The following is a 24425-nucleotide window of genomic DNA, read 5'->3' as shown; positions in this document are numbered from 1 at the left end:
AAAACCCTGCAAAGGAGGTTTAATGTCCCGATCAAGCCTCTAAACCCAGCAGACTTTGTTGTTTGTTTCCCTCTCACATATTTCCCCGCTGTGGATTCAGTGTTCGGGGATGTGGGACGCGGCAGGGAGAACTATAAATGGCGTGCAGGAGGTTTCAGCAGCCTCCATAAACAAGAACTTCTCAGGTATTCACAGGTTTTTCACTTCCTGTAGTTCAGTCAAATTTTCACCGAGTTTGTTGCCTGACTGCTGCCCTCGGCTGACTCAAGCACCGCTTTTATGTTTGGTCCCATATCCAGTTGGCACAGAATCTGTATTTTTGGTGGATTTTTTTGATGACACACGTAGAGTGAAGTTATTAGTCATTTATCATCGTTTCAACCAAGGTTTTGCTGGAGATGACAACTGACTCGTGAGTCTTTCGTTATTTTTTTGGACGGGAACCTTGTTTGTCCCCTGCAAATTTGCTTTCACAACCCAGGTTGAACGGGTTCTGATGGTACCACAGGGCGGATCCCTGCAACGCAGCACTGCCTGCAGCTTTGGCTCAGACGTAAAGGCCACTGGTCATGTGACAGGGTGAGGGCTAATTTGCTATCTGGTCCCACGGGTGACACTTTTGATGAATCAGAGAGAATTCTCTCAGCGTCCCCCAGCAAATGGTGGTTTTTATTTCATCTGCTTGGATTTGTGCACTCCGAAACAGAGCCAGAATAAATAGAGAGAATGAACCAGATGAATCCATTTCAATTTGCCCCAGACGAGACAAAAAGGACTATAAAGGAAAGCCTTTTTAAAAGATCTCCAGGAGGAACCAGCAGAGAGCTGCAGAAAGGGCTGGTCGTGACATCATATCACTCACCAGTGTCAAGGACAAGCCCCTCCATCTTATAAACTCCTTCAAACAAACTGAAAAATCTCACCACATTTGCAGCTTCGCCAAGGGGCTCTCAGGCTCTCTGAGACACCCCCCCCCCCAGTCAGAATAATAATCTCTATTCTGGCTTAACTATTAAGGTTGTAACTTAATCAGCTGCATACAACAAATGCAGGTGAGGCCAAAAAGAACAACAATGGCAAGAAAAGAGCATTCATGTCCTGAGGTAGCGTCAACTTTTAAACTAGAACAGTTCTAAATTTACTCAGTTTGAGAATTATTGTCATCCTTGTCCAGTATTCCTGACCTCCTGGAGCAGAGCCTCTGTGGTTGGTGGACTTGAGCGCTCGGCTGAGCTTCTTTTGATTTTTTAGAACCTGTGTACGCCAGTGCAGTACTTCACGTGTACTTCAGGCCTAAAGAGCAGTATTAAGAAATACGTTCCTCTGTACTGAGGTGAAGTGAACACGTACAATAGTAAGTTCAAGCGGTTGTCGTGGTTTTCTAGCTGCGATCTCACCTCAAACCTTGTAGGCAGTGGAACAAACTAGAACCAAAAATGGTTTCCAGCTAAAAATGTCATTTACATACAACCATTCAGTGTCCTCCATGGGGGTCCTGACCCTCTGGTTGAGAACCACTGGCTTCGAGTCGTCTGGTTGGTGGACCTGAGCCACGCTGCCTGACACGGCAGGTTAATGACTCTCCTGCTTGCAGTTATACTTCACATTTGCAACCCAAACAAGTCCTTAACTTCTTCTCAGCCATGCAGTCAAAAGTCATTCGGCTCAGCTTGCAGCCGCCATTCCCTTCCTCCCCTGCTGGTGTCAGCTGACCCTACCTGTCCGGAATTTCCTATCAGCCTGAAATAGGAAAAATGCTAATGCAGACTTTCTGTCTCTTAGGACCGGCGAGGTGATTCAGGTCCCTCCTGTCATTTCTTCCCTCCTCTCTCTTGCCAACATTTTGTCCCAGACTGTCATCCATCAAATCATGTTTTCCCTGAACTCATATTTTTCCTCTCCCTCCTTCAACACTTTGTTCTTGTTTCTATTTTTTTTTTTTTGGTTTTGTTTTGTTTGCCTCTTGGCTCCCTCACAAGGCATTTAAAATGTGCCTGTGCTGCATATCCCATCCCTCAGGGGGGTCACATGGTCCCTCCTCCAATCACATGGTAGTTTTGAGTCCCTCTTGAGCACCAGGCAGTAATGACCCACCGTCACAGAGGAGCTGTCACATCAGCGGCGCCATTAATCCACCAAGGGGCCTTAAAAAAAAAAGCAGCGTCACATATATTCCGTCCAGCAGCAGCCGGATCCTATGAGCACTCCTGATGTCACATGACAGACATCAACGAGCGCAACGTGGACGGTTACGAACGCAGCTCTGAAGATATCAGCCCCTCGGCCAGAGGGGGGCACAGATGGGCTCTCAGGAACTGTATTTGCGTACCTGTACTTGACTTTTCATCCGAGCTCAGTAGTTCCGGGGTTTTGCTTTTTTCTGAAACGGCGCCATCATGTGAAGCATGTCGGCAGCAATCAGACTCACTGCTGACGTCTCACAGTGACTAGAAATGTTTGGTTCCACATTGGTGGAGCTCCGACTGCTCCTCCATGTGTGTCCGGCACTGGAAACTGGCCGCAAATTATCACCCTCAGCGGGGCTTGGTGTTCAAGTCAATGCCGATCAGAGCAGAGCAGGTAAATACCCCCGCCTATGGCCAGCCCGGGTTCTAAGTCTGTAGTTTCTGTGGGTCAGCATGGATGAGAGACTGATGGACCCTCCCCTGAGCTGAACCCCCCAGTTTAGATGCGGGGTTTATAAAACTCCACATGGGAGCCTGAAACCGTCGCAGGTGACACTGGGGAGCAGTGAGGACCGCTAGCATGTAGAACAAAGGCTGTTTTCTTTAAAGACTCACAGAATTTGGCAGCAGCACAGGTGAGGTCCCTCTCTGAAGACTGAACTCTTGGTGTGATGGAGGAGTTTGGACCGGTACCAGTTCGACTCAGTTTAAACCTTTGTTCCGTCTGACATCTTCCTCTGAAAACACAGCTGTTGGCATCTGGACCTCCGCCCTGATGGCATGATTCTTAGGCGCCCTGCATCTTGATTCCCTACAGGAACGGCGACTTGAAATGTCAGGAATTCCAGCCTGGAGGGGGCGGCTGGTATATTTGGACGCGGCGCTGTGTGTTTGAGCCCTGCTGTCCTTCACTGCAGGTTAAACGCTGCATTTCTCCAGCACGCCAGGCCTGGTGCTGCTCCGCTGCGGCGCCATTAGTCTGGATCTGTCAGGATGTGTGTAGTACATCTGTAGCTTCTTTCTGCACGCTGATCAGGTGATTACAACAAAGGTCATGAAGACTCCCGTTTGAAAGGTTCACTCAAATACCAAAGAAAACATTTCCAGCACTGGAGCCTCCGACAGCGTTTCCAGTACAAGTCACAGAGCGACAACATCTCCTGTCAGCTGTTTCTGTTCACACTGCCGCTGGGATTCTCTCCTCCAGGCGCAGGTTGAATCAAACTCAGTGTCTCAACTTAAATGATAATTCACCAGTAATCAGGAGAAAACGGCTTCAAGAAGAAGTTACAACTACGGCCTCTCTCTGCTTTCACATAGCCGGCCATCTTGGCTCTGTTACGAGTCGACAGGATCGGGATGTTTCAGGCGACCTATGACCTCACCAAGACAACACAGGTCCTTCTTAGCGGTGGCTCTTAATGGATGCATCAGGATACGGTGAACCAGGAAGTCTGCTGACGGATGGATCACTTAGCGCAGATCATCAAGCAGACACAGCCAGCACCTTGTCAGTGCTCAGCCAATAGGCGGGTCTGATCGATGCAAGTGGCTGCGTCCGTGGGAACCGCACGCTTCCTCTCTGTGGGAAAATGTCAGGACTCGCTCCTCAGTTTAATCCACACACAGGGATATTCGCCAGGGTCTCAGCGTGAGTTCCTACGGACCAAACCCAGAGTTAACCTCCATGATTTGGTGAGAGAATATAATCTCCAGAATCATCTGCATCCAGTGAAGAAATTCACCAGGACAAAGCACAGAAGGATTTCATTCCTTTGTGTCCTGTCACGGAGGGGGTCGTCCTGAGGCTGTGTCAGCAGACATGATGACCTCACAGAATACATGAAATGACCACGGCCCTCATGACATGGCGGTGGCGCCACATCTATTAAAATGACTTAGTGGCACCATGGAAACAAGGCCGCGCTGAGGTCAGTCTGGCTCCCGGTTTAACGCCACAGCACTCGGCAGCGTTTCACGTTGTTTTGCAGTGAAAACGAACCCTTTTCATCATTGCGCAGTGAATAACGCTCTTCTCCGATCAAACCAGAGACTGGAGGGAGACCAAAGAAGAACTTGACGCTGTGTGTTCTGTTTTTATGATGATGTCACTGCAGATCCGAACCAGACCTCGAGGCCTGAGGGGTTCCAGCCAGACCTGCTCTATAATCAAAGGTAGGTTTTTTTCCACGTGTTCCTATCTGACGACCACTCCTGGTATTGGCGGTGGAGTTCTTCACTTTGAACTCTGGGATGGCCTTTTCCCGACTATGTTCCAACATGCCAGGACATCCCACCTGAGTCCCTGCAGTCTCCTTTTTCCCACAAACTCCCTCCGCTCCCTTTCCCTTCTCCGCAACCATCCCTCCCCCTCCACTCACCTAAACACTGACTGAACAAGTTCTGTCTTTACATCCTCGCGACGGCAAATTATCCCCCTTCAAAGCCAAAAGAAAAGTAACACGGAGAGCCAGGATGTGTTCTCATGCTTTTACGTGACTAAAGGTAAGTTGTAGGTATGTCACGACTCGCTGTTTAGAGCTTTGCTGTAATTATATGGAGAACACGGAAGGAGAGAACAACAGTTCATCATTATTGGGCCTGGGAACCATGTTTAAGGCTTTTTAAGAGAGATTACCAGTTGTTGCAAGGCACAAGTGGTGCTCACAAGCAGCAGCTGTTACACCTTTTACTCCTTTTACTCAGGTTCCACCGGTAAACGGGGACAAGGATGTCTCGAGGCTGAAGCGCCGCCTGATGCTGATGTCTGAAAAGCTTGTTGGTCTTTCATCCTCCTCACAGCTGAAGCAGCATTCAGACCAAAATTCTGACAAAAGAATTCTTTTATGCATTCACAGCTCTACCACCACCAGACCTCTTCCTGACGGGAAAACACTGGAGCACATTCAGCTTTTGCGGGAATAACTCTTTATAAATAAATACAAATGTGAACAAGTGCAAAAACAAAGTCTGAATCTGGACCTTCTGGCTGGGAAGCACAGATTCATCCATCAGTGTCAAGATGACATTCAGGCCCCATGTTCACCTGCTGGTGTCATCGGAGATCAAGTTTTGGCCTCTCAAAGTCAATGTTCTAATCCAGGGGTCTCAAGCTGGTCCAGAAAGGGCCGGTGTGGCTGCAGGTTTTCATTCCAACCCAGCAAAAGCAACACCTGATCCAACAAATGAGCTGTGTGGACGCAGCTTAGTTGATTTAAGTTGAATCAGGTGTTGCTTTTGCTGGGTTGGAATGAAAACCTGCAGCCACACCGGCCCTTACTGGACCAGTTTGACACCCCCGTTTAATCTGTCTGCCAACCTCGTAGGTGTTAGCATAGCTGCACTACTTCCCTGTGACTCCACAGCGCAGAAAGAGCCAGCCATGTACACTTAGCTTGGCGCTAATGAAGACTGACAGCTAACAGCAGCAAAGCTAACTCTCCAGGGATCCTCCAGTATAATCCAGGTCCTCCATCTAAGAGGAGGACCTGCAGAGTGCATACAAGGATGTTTCAGACAGCTTTGCAGTTGTTAGCCACCAGTCTCACTTAGCTTCAAGCTAAATATACCCAACTGGCTCTTTCCGCATTCCAGAGTCACACGGAGGTAATTGAGCTCGAGACACCTGCTCCTGAGAACCTGAGAGGTAAAATCATTTTTTTGGGGGGGTTAAAATGCGTCAGGCCATCATACATCCATCCATTTTCTTCCGCTTATTCCTACATTAAGGGTCACGGGGGGGGGGGTGGAGCCTATCCCTGCGTCAATTGGCGAGAGGTAGGGTTCACCCTGGACAGGTCACCAGTCCATCGCAGGGCCAACATAGAGAGACAAACAACCATTCACTCTCACATTCACGCCTACGGTCAATTTAGAGTCTGGATTAACCTGGTCCCTCTTGATGTCTTTGGACTGTGGGAGGAAGCTGGAGTACCAGAGAGAACCCAGCAGGAACAGGGAGAACATGGAGACTCACCCAGAAAGATCCTGTGCTGGAGCTGGGACCTTATTGCTGTGAGGCCACAGCGCTAACCACTGCACCACTGTGCAGCCATCATATATCCCTAAAATAAAAAAATAAAATAAAAAACTCCTCTCCTCTCGTTCAGTTTTCGTCCTGTAAAGTGATAACATTTGCACATCGCTGTGATCGATTCTAAGACCATCCTCACACTGTGAAACTCTCAGGAAACCCAAAACATTCAAATAAGTCACACGCCAGAACACAAGAGCTTCGCCGGGTGCTTTAAATGTGAAACCCTGCACATTTGCCAGAAAGCCTCAGAACCGTGAGACTCAAGCTTATCACAAACTTCTTTCTGGCTCCGAAAAAAAGAGCTCCATCTTCCCACGGCAGGGCAGCGGGAGTCAGCGGCTTTTCTCCTGGCAGCCGGTCTGCCGCCGAGCCTCATCATGCTCTCTCGTCGCCATTATCATCCAGCAAGTCAGTATCCGGCATGCATTATAGATGAGACATTTCTACTCAGCTACATCTCAGACAACAGAGGATGTTCAGCTGCTGATAAAACACACAGCCTCCCCACCTGCACGACTTCAACCGCCCATCAAGCTAACCTGCTAATGTTGTCAGTGAATAAAACATGAGCGAGTACCCATCATGCTTTTCATACGGACCCAAAATCCTAATTGGAATATGAGCCTAGAGGTAAAATAGGAAGTTTGGGGTTCACCTACCGCATAGAGCGCTCCCTCGTAGACACACGCTCCTGGAACAGAGAAGCACAGCGTGAGCATCGGCGCGTCGTGTCACGGCGGGATCGTGTCATTGTGTTTTGACAGGAATTATGTACAAGTGATTCTGGACATGCAGGTCAAACAGAGGTTTGGTAAGTTCACTTTCCCTCCACACCCAGACAAGTGTTGCAGCTGAACAACCTCTGAATCCCAGCGGACGCCACCAGAATCCAGGGTGGCGTGAAGCTCAGCCATGACATCATCAAACTGTTGCTACACATATCTGATCATGTGATTAATGTTGCATTCACATGGAGGCAGGTACATGGACAACCCTAAAACCCCAGAAAAAACACATTCATACCCCGATGGGTAACAGAGGCTTAGCTTGGGGGGGGGGGGGGGGGGGGGTAACCTCCCGTTTTACGTCTTCCTGACTCCAGACTGCAGAAGGAGCCAGCGACGTAGCCACGTAGCTTGAAGCTAATCCAGCCTGACAGCTAACAACAGCAAAACCATTCCACATGCTGGAGCTCATTAGGTGGCACCCAGGTCTTCCTTCGTCAACCATTTATCCGTAATCCACACACATTTTGACTGGCAATAAAAATAAACAAACAACAACAATTCTGGCTCTGGTCCAGTTCCTGGTTGCAGCTTTACGGTCGTGAGGACCTCATCGAGGTCCTGGCCCAAAGTACACGTGGCTGGCTCTTCCTGCATTCCCGAGTCACAAAGACACGGCTAGTTTCTGGAGTGACATCACTGGCTTCTCATTGTCCTGATTGGTCGCGTTAACTTCTGTGTCAGAAAGCCACAAAAAAATGTGGCGATTATCTGCGGGGGGGTCGCTGACGAGCCTCCACTGTTACTTCACATCCATTAAAACATGAAACCAGTTGAAGTCTGAAGCCTGTGGAAGAATAAAAGGCAGTGACTGAGACTGAGCTGACAGGCTGCTGCTGGGTTTGAGGACTCAACGCCGCACAAACACAGATGAACGGATGGACAGACTCCTTCACGCAGCCTGAGGCCCGAGCCGCAGCGCACCAGTCTGGAGCGATGGAGGCTGCTGGGGGGGGCGGCAGCAAGAGATAAACATTTACCTTTAATGGTTCACACGGGACAACAAGAGCGCAGTTACTTTTGTTAGTGACACTGTTTGCTGCTGCTTATCTGCCTGAGCGGAAGAAATCTGGCACTTTAATCTGCTCAGGGCGAAGACGGTTTACATCACAGCTCTGCTGCCAAAGACAACGACCCACAGGTATCAGGTGTCACTTCACCAAGAACGAGGACCGATGGCGGAGGCGTGTGATCATCTTCGGAAGTAATGTTTTGACTGGCGTTTTCCAGCTGGATGACAAATCAAGCACTGATCTTGGCGGAGGGATGCGCTGTCGCTGCAGCAGAACACACGACTTTTAAGTGTCCATGGATACGTCTTATCTTCATCGTGGCTGGAAACAGCCATGATGTTTCCGGGTTGTCCCTCAATCACGTTCCATTCTTGGGAAGACGATCTCTCCGGAACGCCTTCAGATTTGGCACAAATGTTCATGGGGCTCCGGAGTGAAGCGGAAAGGTTTTGGTGGTCAAAGGTCACAGCCACCCCTCAAGTACGCAACATCTCAGGAACGCCATCACGGAATTCCTTCAACATCGGTGCGAATAGCGACTGGAACACCAGGACGAACAGATTTTACAGGTCAAAGGTCAAGGTGCCTTGGACAGGCACCCACTCCAGGACAGTTCTATATTTCTGTTGAAGTTTCATGCTGAGGTTTTATAAGACACAACTCATTTTTCTCGCAGCAAACCTACTGCCACCTCTTCCTCCACGTTTCCGTTGTTTTGAGAGGAAATTATTTCCTAAAATCCATCAAACCTGTAGATCTGGTGAGGGCTTCAGGCTCTATAGACTCCGCCCACTTTCTAAAGTTAATGATTAAACTCATCACCGACTTTCTTGCGCATTCTTGCGATTGAACATTAAACGTCCCGGGATGTTTTACTTCCTTATTTACAGAGTTTCTCCTCTCAGCTTGAGGAGCAGCGAGCGTCCAAGGGAAGAACCATTCACACGTTGGACGACCAGAGTTTTCTCCAGACAGTGGGATGATCAGAAGCTCCCGGCGTCCCAGCTGAGCGAGAATCCTCTCCGTCACCTTTCAGATGGTCAGCAGCCGTGTCAGCTCCCATCCACTGCATTAAACTTAAAAATATTTACACTTTTAGAACCGTTTTGCTCGGCTTGCAACGCCCACACTCTCCCCTCTGGACGGGAAAAGCATGAGGGAGTGCGTGTCTCTATAAAAGTTTCAATTTTAAAAGCTGCCAAGTGGGTTGGATGCTTGCCGAGATGAAGAGAAGATGCTAATAACTTTGCTAAAACAGGAAAATGTGATGCTGGGGGATGTTTCCACCTGCCTGCTGCCACTCTACCAGGCTGAGATATTAACAAGCCCAACTTGGATCTGAGGAATGTAGTAAAACATTGAATGGGTCAGTGCAGGAGCGGCTGACAGACGGGTGAATTATGTCTGGTCTGATGGGAGCGCGGTGGCTATGCATGCAGACCTTTTTAGATTTGATGCCGCGTTCTGAATATTTCAGCAGCTCTGAGTCGGATCGGTTTCATAGACATTTATAAAAGTGAAAATGCAGGTCAAGTCAGACAAGTTTACTGTACGGTTACTTTAGTGAGCGTGGCTCAGAGCGTGCAGAGTTATCACCCATGACACAGATTATAATCCCACACTTCATTCAAGTTGATTACGAAACATATTTCATTTATTGCAGCTTTTTAGGCGAGACTCTCTCCTCTCAGCTTTTATGTTTGACAGCACTTATCTCAGCTTTGATTCCGGACTCTGAAGATGTGAAGGTTTCTAACACATCAAGATCACATGACATGGACTTTTTTGTCTTCAATCTCTACAACAATTTTTTTAAATTCTCTATCAGTAAAACCTTAAAACCTTATGACGAAACATATCAGGTGTCTCTTTCACCTGCCAATCAATGTTTGCTGTGAACACAGCTGGGCTACATCTCGATCTGATGATTTATTCACACAGAAATCCCATCAAATGATTCTTTGTGCCAAATGAAGAGTTCCCGTTGAGCCCCCCGTCCCACCTCCCCCCCTCCTGGAATCACACCAACTTCCCCTTCAGGCTCTCAAACCTGGGAAACAATAATCCTTTCAGGGGGGTCCCTAGGCGGGTGCTGACCCCCTCCAGGGATCCCTGAAGGAGGTCTGAAGCAGAACCCAACTGCAGATTTGTCCAATTAGAGAAGATAAACACCAATTTTGAGCTCCACTTCGCCGCTGGAGCAGCTACGTCCCAACTCTCCTAATTTGGGGTATTAACTCTGGTGTGAGGGGTCCCTAACGACCTCTGACCTACACAACAACCCCTAACAACTGGTTTGGTGAAGGAGATCAAAAATACTAACCATGTGTCCCCCGCGGGACGGCGAGGATCCCGGCGAGAGCGCCGACGAATATCCACCATCCATCCATGATCGCGGCCAAACGGGGGGTTTAAATCCGAATCCAGTCAGAGGGGAAACGCGCGGTGTGTGTCTGGAGCTCACAGTCGACCAGTCCAAGTGGGCATTCCCGGGGCCCCGACGTGCCAGAGGACAACAACGAGGAAGAACCCCGGGATCTTTCAGCGGAGACGCGGAGCGCGCCGATCCGACTCCTGCGCGCTGCGCTCCGGGTAGGAATGCGGCGCGGTCCCGAAACCTGACCAACTAATCCTCCGCCCTCCTCTAACGCGGTCAGGACGCAACTCTGTCAAAAACTAAAAAAAATCAGCGGACACGAGGTGCTAGTGGGTTCCTCTCTGGCTCTCCGGAGAGGCGAAGACGCATGACGACGAGCGGCAGACGCGAGACTTTCCGCGCTCCTGCAGTGAGTGTTTGGAGCCACCAGTTCTGGCGTGCAGCGGTCCTCTTGTCCTCTCCGAACCCCCCCGCCACCACCACTCCTCTTCCTCCTTCCTCTTCTTCGTCTTCCCCTCCTCTCTCCAGGAGGACGTCCCACCTCTCCGCTGCGGCTCCTGCTCCACCTTCACCTCACCTCCGCCCGCCCTCCTCCTCCGCTGCTTCCCTCCGGGATCAACCAGGAGTTATGATGAGGAGCTCATTAACACACCTGGAAGTTTTACAAATGACTCCTTTCCCCGCAGTGTTTCCTCACTTTATCACGCGGCGTCATCGTCCGTGTGTCGTGGAGTGTTCATGTTGTTACTTCAGGGACCCTCACTGTGTCCGTGGCGCACTTTTCTGAGGTGTTATGGTGCGTTTAGTGACCAGAACCAGCCCCCCCCCCCCCCCCCCCCTCTTCATGGTCAGCCTCCCGTGGGAGCCTGACGAGGTTTGATCATCAACGATCGACTTCATTCTTTTATTCTTTGAAACGTCTTTACTCGCAGGGACGTGGATGGTTCCCAGGGGCTTTTGTGTGTGTGTGTCACTCAAACATTCAACTCTTTCTATTGGAAATGCAGGATATTTCCCTTTAGTTTTAAACAATATTGATTATAATTCACCAGAGGAAAAAAATAAATAAAAAGTGCATTTCGTACAAAAGTTCAAAGGTCGTGCTGGTCAGAGGGCTCACCAGGACTCCTCAGGCAAAACCCTTTCCTGGACACACGCAGTTTTCCCTTCGCGCCGGTTCAAACTGGAGGAGAAGGAACCCACCAGCGGTGGGCGCTGTGAGCTCTTCAGAGGGTTGCTTCTCTGTCATGGTCCTCTGAAGTGTTGCTCCGATGTCCTGCTGGTGACGTGCAACCATATATCAACCGTGTATTAACCTTCTATCAACCGTGTATTAACCGTGTATTAACCACGTATCAACCGTGTATTAACCTTCTATCAACCGTGTATTAACCTTCTATCAACTGTGTATTAACCTTCTATCAACCATGTATTAACCATGTATCAACCGTGTATTAACCATGTATCAACCGTGTATTAACCATGTATCAACCGTGTATTAACCTTCTATCAACCGTGTATCAACCGTGTATTAACCATGTATCAACCGTGTATTAACCTTCTATCAACCGTGTATTAACCATGTATCAACCGTTTATTAACTATGTCTCAAACGTGTATTAACCATGTATCAACCGTGTATTAACCATGTATCAACCGTGTATTAACCATGTATCAACCGTTTATTAACTATGTATCAACCGTGTATTAGCCATGTATCAACCGTGTATTAACTATGTATCAACCGTGTATTAACCGTGTATTAACCATGTATCAACCGTGTATTAACTATGTATCAACCGTGTATTAACCGTGTATTAACCATGTATCAACCGTGTATTAACCTTCTATCAACCATGTATTAACCATGTATCCACCGTGTATTAACCATGTATCAACCGTGTATTAACTATGTATCAACCGTGTATTAACCATGTATCCACTGTGTATTAACCATGTATCAACCGTGTACTACCCATGTAACAACCATGTATTAACCATGTATCAACCTTGTATTACCCATGTATCAACCTTGTATTAACCATGTATCAACCGTGTATTTACTACGTATCAACCGTGTATTAACCTTCTATCAACCGTGTATTAACCATGTATTAACCGTGTATTAACCATGTATTAACCGTGTATTAACCATGTATCAACCGTGTATTAACCATGTATCAACCGTGTATTACCCATGTAACAACCGTGTATTAACCATGTATCAACCTTGTATTACCCATGTAACAACCATGTATTAACCATGTATCAACCGTGTATTAACCATGTATCAACCGTGTATTAACCATGTATCAACCAAGTATTAACCGTGTAATAACCATGTATCCACTATGTATCAACCGTGTATTAACCATGTATCCACCGTGTATTAACCATGTATCCACTGTGTATGAACCATGTATCCTCCGTGTATCAACAGTGTATTAACCATGTATCCACCGTGTATTAACCATGTATCAGCCGTGTATTAACCATGTATCCACCGTGTATGAACCATGTATCAGCCGTGTATTAACCATGTATCCACCGTGTATGAACCATGTATTAACTGTGTGTCAACCGTGTTGACGACCGACTCCTGGGTCATTTGTCTGAATGAAAAATGGACACTTGCCAACCAATAGAGATACCTTGACCTTTGACCTGATTTTTTACACCTTGACTGGATGATGTGGGTGCATTTTTCACACCTGCTGAAGGAACAACACACATTTAACAGCTCAAAACTTCCAACATCCACAGACACAAGGAGGGCTGGGAAACTTTCACAGGACAAAAGTTGTTTCAGACCACACCTCAAAGTCAGGGGCAGCAGGTTTGAGCTCCGCCTGTGGTGAAACAGCTACAAGCAGCTTCCTGTCACTGTCGGTAATCTGACTGTTTCTAAGTGGACTAAACTGTCTGGACCAGGTTTCTTGGTCCTTCTTCCCGTACCAGGCCTCTGCAGGGGTTCAAACATGTCTCGTGCCAAGCAGGTACACGTCTCCCCCGGGTGTGATTGTGCATATCAGAATGAGGGTTAAAGGAGGACTGCAGCGCTGGAGGGGCGGAGGGACCTCCTGGGTGTCCAGCTGATGAAGACAGAGCAGCCAGAGGTTTCACACATGCACAGCCAGCACCTCAACTTCACCACTAGATGGAGCCATTATCATACAAACCAGAAGAACTGGAGCAGTTCTCATCATGCTTGATGGGGGGAGGAGGCAGCTGTGCTCCGCTGCCTGGGATCAAGAGGCTCCCTCCCACACTGCACACCCTCAGACTGCAGGGGGCCAATCAGACCGGAGCTGGAAAGTAGGAGGCGTGAGCGCCAGCTCCATTGCAGCAGGTCAGGTGTGTTTGATTGGCTTTGATTAAGTTGGAGGAAACTATCTGCTCTGATTATATTGTCGAGTGTGTAGGTTATTATTTCACACTCGGGGTCCAGCAGCACTCTGATCAACTCCAGGAGGCCAGTCAGGAGCTGGCATCAGTTCACGAAGAGCTGACACAAGCTCGTTAAATGATTTCCTCATAATTAGCCTCGGATCACTCTGCTGTGACCTTCTGCACCCACAGTTTCTCTCATCAGTGAAACCTGAATTTCTCTGTGGTCGGATGGAACAGCCCTAGTCTCTCCTCGTTCCAATGTGTTCTTCCGCATCAACAATTCGCTCGGCTTTTAATCGAAGGTTTAAGTTGCTGTGACAGTCATAAAGGTGCTGGGAGGCGGGGCTAATACTCACCTGTCATCTTGTCCAGCTGAATCCTACTGTTCTCTGCGGCTCTGCTCTAAAATCTAACGCCTGCTGCCAAGGGTTCTCAGCGCGTGGGATGTATTTGTGTTTATTTCTTGCCAGGTAGTCGTTTTATTTCAGCTGCCTAAAATGAATCCACAGGATCAAGAAAAAAACTCCCACAAAACAAGGCTTGTTTTTATATTTCATTTCCGAACAATAAACTTCCCCCTCCTCCGTTCTTATAAAACCAGGGACCATTTCATTTCTCTGGGCGTCCAAAATGAATCAAACTAACACAATCTCCTCTCAGCCAGCCGGTGGACGGGGTCTCAGGAGGTCACGCACATAAAAGATTGTGTTGCTGTCGGGAGAATCTATTTTCACTCAGAGCGGCTGCACCACCTAGAGAAGTTAAAGCTCCAAGAGGCAGACGTGCTGCTGCAGCCACACATTGGAGGGAAGCTTCTCCAGGAGGTGGCAAACATCCTGGGCCTTGATGGAACCCTGGGGAACGCCGACAGGCTTCCAGCTCCCTGGGGGAGACGGTTTTACAGTCAACGTTACAGAGAGGACTTTTGGATTGTCAGTCAAATTTTCCCAGATTTCCTCTAAGAAGGAAAGTTCTCTGGCCTCACCTGGGATGTTCTCAGTGTTCTAAGCATGATGCTCTCTCAGGGCTTTACAGGGTCATGAAGTACTACTCCTAGGATTCCCTCTGGTGTAGTTTTCTTCAGCGGTGGGTAGAAGCCAGCTAATATCTGCTCAGGACCATCAGAACCAAGTGAGGGTGTGGGTCACATGACCAGTAGCCTGGTCTCTGCTCAACTCTTCTGTCCTCTGCCAAAAGCAGGGATGAGAGGATGTTCGATTTCTCCTTCTGCTGCTGCAGTCGGCACCTAAACCCCCCGTGATGCAGCTGAAGACTGAAGAACCCGGGTGAACCCTGACCACTCCGTTGTTCCTCGCCAGAACCCAAGCACGATGAGAGATGAGTCCAGACGCGTTCTTTGTTCCATGAGAACCTTTTCAGTGCGCCTCTCTCTGATGCTGGTTCATCACTTTTATCTCCACGTTGAGCTTCTTTTAACTTTTATTCGAGCGGTTCAACACTTTGATCTGAAACAGGCAGAAAATAGCAGCGTAAAGGAAAGCTGAAGGGCCGCGTCTCTCCAGGAAGACGTGGTGATGTCCCAACACCTCCAACAAGCACTTAGAAGATCAGAAACCACCTGAGACCCAACAATGTCATGAATACGCATGAAGTCATCACGTGTGTCTGCTGATTGTATTTACTTCACTGGGTACCTTCACTATGACACCTTTACTGCAGTATCATAGTACCTTCACTATGACACCTTTACTATAGTATCATAGTACCTTCACTATGACACCTTTACTATAGTATCATAGTACCTTCACTATGACACCTTTACTATAGTATCATAGTACCTTCACTATGACACCTTTACTATAGTATCATAGTACCTTCACTATGACACCTTTACTACAGTATCATAGTACCTTCACTATGACACATTTATTAAAAGTGGATCAACTGGCGGTGGCGCTGCTTGCGTGGTCAGCGTGAGCGGAGGAGGAGGGAGGACAGGCCCGTTGTCCTGGCTCAGACCTCTGCATGGACAGGGTGAATGGATGAATGTGGCTGTTACTCCAGAACTGAGGTTCTCTGGACATGAATCGGCCCCCCAGACGGGAACCCTCAGCGTTCCTGTGCCACTGCAGCGACACGAATCTCCCTGTTCACTCCTCAGCGTGAACCATCTAGAGGTCCAAGAGCAACAGCTTACTGGTGGAGTCAGCTGCAGCGCCTCAGACAACACTGCCCCCTAATGTTTGCATGGCAGCAATACACCCGAGTCCCACAGCTGTTGACTGCAGCAGTTTCAGGTGACAATCAAACGCACAATTAATCATTCAACGTTAATGGAGGTCCAGTACAGTTCAGCTACAACAGGGCGCCGCTCAGTTAAACTCCTCACACTGAGAAGCCAAAAGGTCTCCCTGGAGAGCTGCTGAGCCAAGGTTTCCTTGACCCCCGTGGCTCCACGGCATTGTTCATTTAAAAGGTTTCTGTTCAATCAGAAACAATGTCATCTGCTGATTAGCATTCCAACATGCAGGACAAGTTTACTAACCGTTTAAAAAGGCTTGAAAGGTTCAGATTAGTTCTTTGCTAACCTGTGGACGTTTTTGTTGACTGTAAGATGAACTCATCCCAGAAAGTCGGCACCATACGCATTCACTAAACCACACTAATGGGTCTGAAACAGGATCTGTAAAGAAACGGGTCAAGATTGGGCTGACAGAAGTGTAAACAAACAGAAATAATGAGAGGACATCTTCACAGGCCATGATGTGACTTCTCTCCCACGCTTGATAGTTACCGCTCCTCCAAAACCAGCATGAGAACAAAAACTTTATTCAGTACGGTGAATATTTACAATCTGACACAGGTCAGTCTGTTTTCTCCTCTGCTGGTTCTACGAGGAGTTCCTGGCTGTTGAACCAAAGAGCTTCACTGGTTTGACTGCTGATGATCGCCCGCTCGATGAAGTCGCCTGAGGGGACAAAAGCAGCATTGTTAATTCAATCAAGTAACGTATCAACCGTAAGCAGCAACAATTTATTGATTCATCAGAAGGAAATGAATAGCAAACAGATTTCACCCCCCCCCCAAAGCAAAAATGTCTGAAAATTGGCTGCTGCAAAATTTATGGATCAGGATTTGCTGCATTTTTGCAATTATGACGGAGAACAAAGAGTTTAGGGGTCTTGGACTGTTGGATGAACACAAGAAGCAATTTGAGATCCATTTGATGACTTGTTTTACATGACACAATCAATATTCAGTGAAACTAATCACTGTTTCAGTCCTTGACATGTGCTCAGCGTAACACCTCACCCACTTGTTTACTGTCATTTTTCAGTGCCTCCAAAGAAGCTCATCAACTTCCAGTGAGAGTCAGTCGCCGTCCTCAGAGGCAGACAAGAAGATGCAGAGCCTTCCAGAGAAAAGGGAGACCCATGCTAGTTAGCTTAGCACGTTGAACGGTCGTGGATGGGAAGTGCTAGCATCGCTCCAAGTTCCAGTGGAGCTTTGGAGGTGCTGCGTCAAATCACTGCGCCCAGTCAGGAAAGTAGTTCCGGCTACGTGTCTGATTCTACCACTACAACGTCTCCTCATGTTAAACTGGTATTCATCACCAAGGTTACACACATCCCTCCTGATATTAATGCAGGCAGAGAGGGAGCTACGCTAACACTTCCCACCCACTACCAGTCATTGTGCTAAGCTAACTAGCATGGGACTACCTAATGTAGCACAGAGAAGTGAAGAGTTGCTATATTCTTGTGTGTGTAATGAGAGACTTCCCCCCCAAAATTGAATGTGTTCCTTAAAAAACAGTCTGAAAGATGCTACCAAGTCTCCATTGCTGTTGGAGAACTAACTAATGCTTTGTTGTTCAGAGGAAGATTCCCTGGTACATCAGTTATCACCCCGTTAAAGATGCGTAAACCTGAGGGAAGCTGGTGGACTGTTTGATATGTTAGCACACAAGACAGCGAGTTTCCTGGATGATGAGCTGAAAATAAAAAGGCAGCAGGTGTTGACACACATCTGGCCGTGCATCAGTTTGCATGAGATTATATTTAGCTCTTCTCAATCTTTCCCACATATCCTCACTGCATTTCTCTGAAAACATGAGAAAATTCCCTGCAGTCTTGTGTGTGTGTGTGTGTGTGTGTCTCTCTCTCATGTATTTACTTTTAATTTACTTATGAATACTTATTCCTGCTCTCTCTCTCTGCATTAGCTCTTTATCAGCATGTGGTTGCACTCTTCTCATGAATAATTCCACCAAGTGCCTTGAGGTTTCTATCTCTCACCCACATGTTGCATGAAAGCATCTCTTCTCTCTGTATTTAGCAGTTATCAGTGGCGCTTCCGCTCCTTTCTGCCTCCAGTGCAGCCATTAGCTTCAAGCCAAGCGGCTCTGACATTAATGGGAATGAAGGAGACGGCTTCAGTGTTGCAGATATTCAGTGTCCGCCTCCTGACTTCTGGGTGCCGACGTAATTACACTCTGGTCCTCATTAGCTTCTTGTCAGAGACTTGAACTGCTGTACTGTTAATTTTAGGTACAAAGTGGCTCGAGCGAGGCGGTGACTCGGGGCGTGGAGCATCAACACCTCCAGGACGGGACGGCAGAGACTCCCAGGGGTCATCAATAAAACAACACACACACACACTCACACACGTTTCCTGAGAATCTCTTGTGAGCTCTGGCGCTCTTCAGTATGAAGCACAGGCAAACTCAAGTTACCGCCTCCACAGAGCCATCCAACCATAGCTCAGTTCTAGAAGTTAAAGTTTTGTTTTGTTTTTTCTAGAAAGGTTTTCGTGTCTTTCTGGAACATGAGAAGAATCAACAGCTCAAGATCCACGACTGCAGAAATGGACTCAATAACAGCAACTCAAGAAGAACGGGAGGATGGGGGAGCTCAGGGGGCATGGAAAATCTCTCCAGGCTACACAGGTCAAAGATGACCTGAGACTCACCCACTGGGACTCAAGGAGGACCTGGTCTGGTGGTCAAAGGTCACCGTGACTGGTACAGGTCCCTGGGGCAACCACGAGGTGGCAATAAAATCCTCCCACAGCCACTGTGAGCGTGTAGCAAACTGCATGCAGCTCAAGGACAGACCTGCTGACTAAAGAACAAGCCAGCCTGGGAACACAGCTTCAACACGTCAGAGACGTTCCACCAGGCGATCAAAGACGGCTGAAAAGCTACCACGTATCATTCGGTAGCCTGCAGAGGAGACTAAGTCACCAAGTTCCAGCCCGCAGGTTTTGAAGTGTCTTCCATCAGCGTCTCTGAGCTCTGCAGTTGCGGGTGCTGCTAATGACTTGCTATTTAGCGAGCTCAAAATCAATTATTTTTTAGATCATTTAAGCACGTCTCGTTAATGAGGCTTGGCTCGCTGATGATTACACTCGGCATCTCATTACCAGACATGACGCACAGCAAAGCAGATCAGAGAGGAATTCACGCTCCCAACATGCTGAGGAGGCACCGCCAGGCCGCCTCGCTCCTCCCCTCTCATCACCTGGAGGACGGCCAGGCCATCAGGCCTTTACCTCTCCATTTGGTTTGGGTCTTTTTCAGTCAATTGTGAAATTGATTGGAGTATCCAAGTATATCTGGGGAGCCCTGTTCGTTAAACTTTCTATTAATTGTGTAAGTGCGTCACGCACAGTGATAAAGAAGCAGATGATTGGTGACCCCATTCAAGATTTATTTTCATCTTCATTCTTTAATCCATTCACGGAAACGTGGCCATCAAGTTTGAACCCTTCAGTCTTTCAAGTTTCTTCCTAAAACGGCTCTTCAAGAGGAGGCGTGTGTGAATATTTGATGGTTTCATCTCCTCAGCTTCTTCAGACATTTACAAGTTTGGTTTTTTGCTCTTTTTATGTTGTTTGTCCTCTGAATTCTTGTTTTGCTGTGGTTATTTTTGTGTGTGTGATTTTACTCAAAGGCACTTTGTAACATTAAGTCAGATTCAATAAAAATAAAAATATCCCTACTCCTTCAACTGCTATCATCATTTTATTCATTTACAATTGGAAAGAGGAAAATCTCAATATATTTAATATTTTCTGTTACTTTATATTCATATTTCATAAACTAAATTGGTTTATTTCCATCTATAAACTAACATCAGCAGGATCAGCGGCCATGTCATAAAACCAGTGTGTACTCAGGTGTGAATGGATAGTCTGGAGCCACCTGGACGTCACAGTAGGGACAAAGGTGGTTTGAGTTCAGGACAGGAGTCACTGAAAGGCAAGTTACAACTTTTGGGATGGAAAACCCTTTACATAGCGTTCTGCAACAAGGCTAAAGCAATGCTCCAGAAAAACTGACACTTCAAAATGCATCTGTGTCATAGCAACAACCACAAATGACAGAAAACACAGTTTGGTTGAAGTCCCCTGTGTTAGTGTGGTGAGGGGACGTATTTATGACATGTACACGCAGCAGCCACCAGGGGGCGATAAAGATGCCCAGCTCTCCTGCTCACGTTTACTGCTGGGATGTTGGCTGAGGTGAACGTACCTTTATCAGGAGTCCGAAAGGAGCACACATCCCTCAAGACAGTTTCCAGGTTGGTAATGATGTGTTCTTTGGGAAAGTCAAGCTGCAGTTAGAAAAGACACGTGGATAAGAGCAAGTCTTGCTTCACCTAGAAACTGCAATAAGGAACGATGTCTGTGTAGGTTCTCATTCATCCAGGTCATCGTAGATCGAAGCGAAGTAAAATCTGGTCAACTGGACGTAAGTTTATCTTGAAGACGTTTCACCTCTCATCCGAGAGGCTTCTTCAGTTCTAGTGAAGAGTGTGGAAACTCCAGCTTATAAACCTATGTGGGAGTGGTCAGTGCTATTGTGGTGGAAACGACCCTCCCGAGACTCACCTGGCCTCTCCAAACGACAGTCGTTGTGCGGTGTCAGGGAGTTTCAGGGGTGGTCGTTGGGGGGTTTCACCGACCACTCAGATGCTAATGGGCTGTGCTGGCATCAGCCGTTCCACATGGGTCTTTCAGCTGAACTCTTTGGGGAAGCTTTGAAAGGACTTGGTTGTAAATAGGTGAAAGGAAATGTCGCAGTCCACCTCCTCTGTTCAAAGATGGTTTCTCTATCCTGACGTGGATGGCTTCTTTAACTCCTCTTTCAAACCATCTGTCCTCTCTGTCGAGAATTTGGACATGGTCGTCCTGGAAGGAGTGGCTTTCCTCCTTGAGGTGGAGGAAAACCGCTGAGTCCTGTCCTCCAGAGTTGGCTCTTCTATGTTGGGCCATGCGCTTGTTGAGGGGCTGTTTGGTTTCCCCTATGTAGAGATCCGTGCAGGCCTCACTGCATCTGACAGCGTATACCAGATGGAGTATACGCTCTGGTTTTAAACCAGACAACACTCTGAGACAAAGACTGGTTCACCCCAAAGATCCCACCCCTCACAGCCAGAAAAGCAATCTGGTATACGCTGTCAGATGCAGTGAGGCCTGCACGGATCTCTACATAGGGGAAACCAAACAGCCCCTCAACAAGCGCATGGCCCAACATAGAAGAGCCAACTCTGGAGGACAGGACTCAGCGGTTTTCCTCCACCTCAAGGAGGAAAGCCACTCCTTCCAGGACGACCATGTCCAAATTCTCGACAGAGAGGACAGATGGTTTGAAAGAGGAGTTAAAGAAGCCATCCACGTCAGGATAGAGAAACCATCTTTGAACAGAGGAGGTGGACTGCGACATTTCCTTTCACCTATTTACAACCAAGTCCTTTCAAAGCTTCCCCAAAGAGTTCAGCTGAAAGACCCATGTGGAACGGCTGATGCCAGCACAGCCCATTAGCATCTGAGTGGTCGGTGAAACCCCCCAACGACCACCCCTGAAACTCCCTGACACCGCACAACGACTGTCGTTTGGAGAGGCCAGGTGAGTCTCGGGAGGGTCGATTCCACCACAATAGCACTGACCACTCCCACATAGGTTTATAAGCTGGAGTTTCCACACTCTTCACTAGAACTGAAGAAGCCTCTCGGATGAGAGGTGAAACGTCTTCAAGATAAACTTACGTCCAGTTGACCAGATTTTACTTCGCTTCGATCTGCAATAAGGAACATACGAGACAGAACAAGAGCTATTTAACGCAGGTACTGCTTTGGTCACAGCCCTGCCTCAGGTGCGATCCCTGGACCGAGAGGTTGTCTGTGTTTAATATCTCTATTATACAAGTGAGGATGGCTGTTCTTTCTGAATAAGTGAGTCCTGATACAATGATCACACGTCCAACAGTGACGTACCCTGGCAATCTGGGTCCTAACGTAGCACTCGTCCTCCACCTGGTACTGGTGACCCATCGCAAACAACTTCATCATCTTGGGAATGTCTATGCCAATGGTGCCTGAGTATCAACAAACATCAAAATGTCAAATAGCAGTTTGATTCAAGAGAGAAAATGTATTCATGAAAGCTTCACAGCCAGAAATACGCTGAACACCCCACAGTCTCTGATCCGATCCTGAGAGGAGAGAAAACTTTCCATCTTTGTGGCCATCGTCCCCAGAGTCAGACAAAAAGATGGAGACACTTCTCTAGAGCTGAGACCCAGGCTAGTTAGCTTAGCCCAATGGCTGGTAGTGGGTGGGAAGTGTTAGCATCAGCTGGCTCAGGTCCAGAATGCTAATTAGCTTAGCCCAATGGCTGGTAGTGGGTGGGAAGTGTTAGCATCAGCCAGCTCAGATCCAGGCTAGTTAGCTTAGCCCAATGGCTGGTAGTGGGTGGGAAGTATTAGCATCAGCTAGCTCAGGTCCAGGCTAGTTAGCTTAGCCCAATGGCTGGTAGTGAGGGGGAAGGGTTAGCATCAGCTGGCTCAGGTCCAGAATGCTAGTTAGCTTAGCCCAATGGCTGGTGGTGGGTGGGAAGTGTTAGCATCAGCTAGCTCAGGTCCAGGGTGCTGGTGTGTCCAGCAGGAACCCTCCTCCTCCTCATCATCATCAGTAGCAGCAGTCGCTCTTCTAGTCCTCAACAAACCTTTGGTTCTGTTGACCCAAGTTCCAATGGAGCTTTGGAGGTGCTGCGTCAAATCACTGCTCCCAGTCAGGAAAGTAGTTCCGGCTACGTGTCTGATTCTACCACTTCAATGTCTCCTCATGTTAAACTGGTATTCATCACCAAGGTTACACACAACCCTCCTGATATTAATGCATGCAAAGATGGAGCTACGCTAACACTTCCCACCCACTACCAGTCATTGTGCTAAGCTAACTAGCCTGGTTCTCAGCTCTGTCTTCTTGCCGTATCTCTTAAAAAAGTCTTCATGTTCCATTAAGGGCCATCAAGAGAGCACTGACACTGATGAACAAAAAAATTCTGCATGCAGAACAGAAAGCGCTGCTTGTCTCTGCTGTGTTGCGCAGTGTAGCACCTTTCTACTATCATGTCTTATTTTATCAGATGCAAAAACAACAACATAAACTGCACGACCCTCCGGCCGCCCACACTACTCTCTAAGTTAGCCAGCCAGCTGCTGCAATTCCTGGGGGTGAAGCCCTTGACTGGCACTGCTACCACCTTCAGCTTACCTCTCCTGCCCTTAGGAAAGTTCTTCCTCAGTTTGTTTTTCAGTGGGGAAATCTTTTGCAGCATGTCTGGCACCGCCAGATAGAAGTCAGCTGAAATATGGTCGTCCAAAATCTGGAATTGAAGTCAGATCAGATTTAAATCCAATGATTAATGTCGCACGTCAGCATGACATGGCTCCTTTCGTGACAGTTATACTCCACAGTGATAATTCTCTTCATCACCACAATCCATTACTCACATTCTACAGTGACAAGATCTTCCTGATATTAATAAGAACAGCTTTAACTTTAAATAATTCCAATTTGTTTGGATCGTCAATAATTTAGACAAAGCTTGTTGTTGTTTTTTTTTACAAACCTATGGTCCTGAATGAGTGAGACTACTGACATATTGTGACAATCATCTCATCGGAGGCTCATCCAGCTCACCTGCTGTACGAGTTCTTCTCCTCCAGCAAACGCAGCTCCAAGCTCCCGGGCAACTTGGGCCTGGTGAGCATCCTGCAGTGAAGACAGAGAGTAGCCAAGACGTTTAAATCTGATTGGGTGTGTTAAAGTCTGGCTCTCATTCATTATGGTCGTTAACATTCACATCTAAAGTTACAACCCACAACCTCCACCGCTCGACAGAATATTTATCAAACTCTGCTGCGAGAGAAGCAGCTGCTCCTGAGGCCATTCATCAGAGACCAAATGGAGCCAATTATCAGGTGCTGCTGCTGCACATCTGAATTATGCTCAGGCAACATTAAAACAATTCATCAAAAGCACGCAATCGATTGGCTATGAAATTAAGATTCATTGAGGGTTTTATCAAGGGAAAGAAAAAAGTCTTACCTCTGTGAAAACTAAAATTTTATTCATCTCTGTCTTGAAGCAGTGTGGTAGGAGCAACGTGCGGATGAAGGGATCGATTTTTTTCTGCCAGGAAAAACCAGATTCAGTTCTTAAAAATTATCAACATTCAGCATGCAAACGAACAATCGTGGTGACAACAGCAAGCCAGGAGAATCAAGGGTTCACCCTGCTGTGCTGCTCTCCTCGTGTTACATTTCGACAGACTTTTCTGAAACGCTAACATTTGTAAGGATTTGACCAAGTTGACGCTTCTTGTAG

General features: G+C 47.5%; 2 protein-coding genes across 5 annotated transcripts in view; both read right to left on the bottom strand.

Annotated features, from left to right (window-relative positions):
* Positions 1 to 10857, bottom strand: part of fras1 (Fraser extracellular matrix complex subunit 1) — a 191661-nt gene extending 180804 nt beyond the window's left edge. For all 3 annotated transcript variants that reach the window (XM_086205777.1, XM_086205778.1, XM_086205779.1), the window contains exons 1-2: positions 10344 to 10857; positions 6882 to 6913 (exon numbers count right to left, since the gene is read on the bottom strand). In XM_086205777.1, the coding sequence (XP_086061903.1) occupies positions 6882 to 6913; positions 10344 to 10410 (99 nt within the window). In that variant the 5' untranslated portion in view covers positions 10411 to 10857. The remainder of the gene's footprint in view (positions 1 to 6881; positions 6914 to 10343) is intronic.
* A 3509-nt stretch (positions 10858 to 14366) lies between these two features.
* The window catches only part of mrpl1 (mitochondrial ribosomal protein L1), a 16978-nt gene continuing 6919 nt past the window's right edge, over positions 14367 to 24425 (bottom strand). Inside the window, exons 4-12 of one of the 2 annotated variants that reach the window (XR_015116357.1) lie at positions 24147 to 24230; positions 23739 to 23810; positions 23310 to 23421; positions 22029 to 22129; positions 20284 to 20365; positions 16600 to 16716; positions 16337 to 16431; positions 14773 to 15253; positions 14367 to 14670 (exon numbers count right to left, since the gene is read on the bottom strand). Coding sequence is in view for 1 of the 2 variants with exons in the window: in XM_086205776.1 (XP_086061902.1) it covers positions 16613 to 16716; positions 20284 to 20365; positions 22029 to 22129; positions 23310 to 23421; positions 23739 to 23810; positions 24147 to 24230 (555 nt within the window). In the remaining variant the exon portion in view is untranslated. Of the gene's footprint in view, positions 14671 to 14772; positions 15254 to 16336; positions 16432 to 16561; positions 16717 to 20283; positions 20366 to 22028; positions 22130 to 23309; positions 23422 to 23738; positions 23811 to 24146; positions 24231 to 24425 lie in introns of those variants that run through there. The other variant, XM_086205776.1, reaches the window with a different exon arrangement.

The sequence above is a fragment of the Aulostomus chinensis genome, chromosome 6 (assembly GCF_037954235.1).
Source record: "Aulostomus chinensis isolate RoL2024-O1b breed Wild chromosome 6, RoL_Achi_v1.0, whole genome shotgun sequence".
NCBI classification, from domain to species: domain Eukaryota; kingdom Metazoa; phylum Chordata; class Actinopteri; order Syngnathiformes; family Aulostomidae; genus Aulostomus; species Aulostomus chinensis.
The sequence above is the reverse complement of the archived record's forward strand: the minus strand, read 5'-3'. Positions and strand labels throughout refer to the sequence as shown.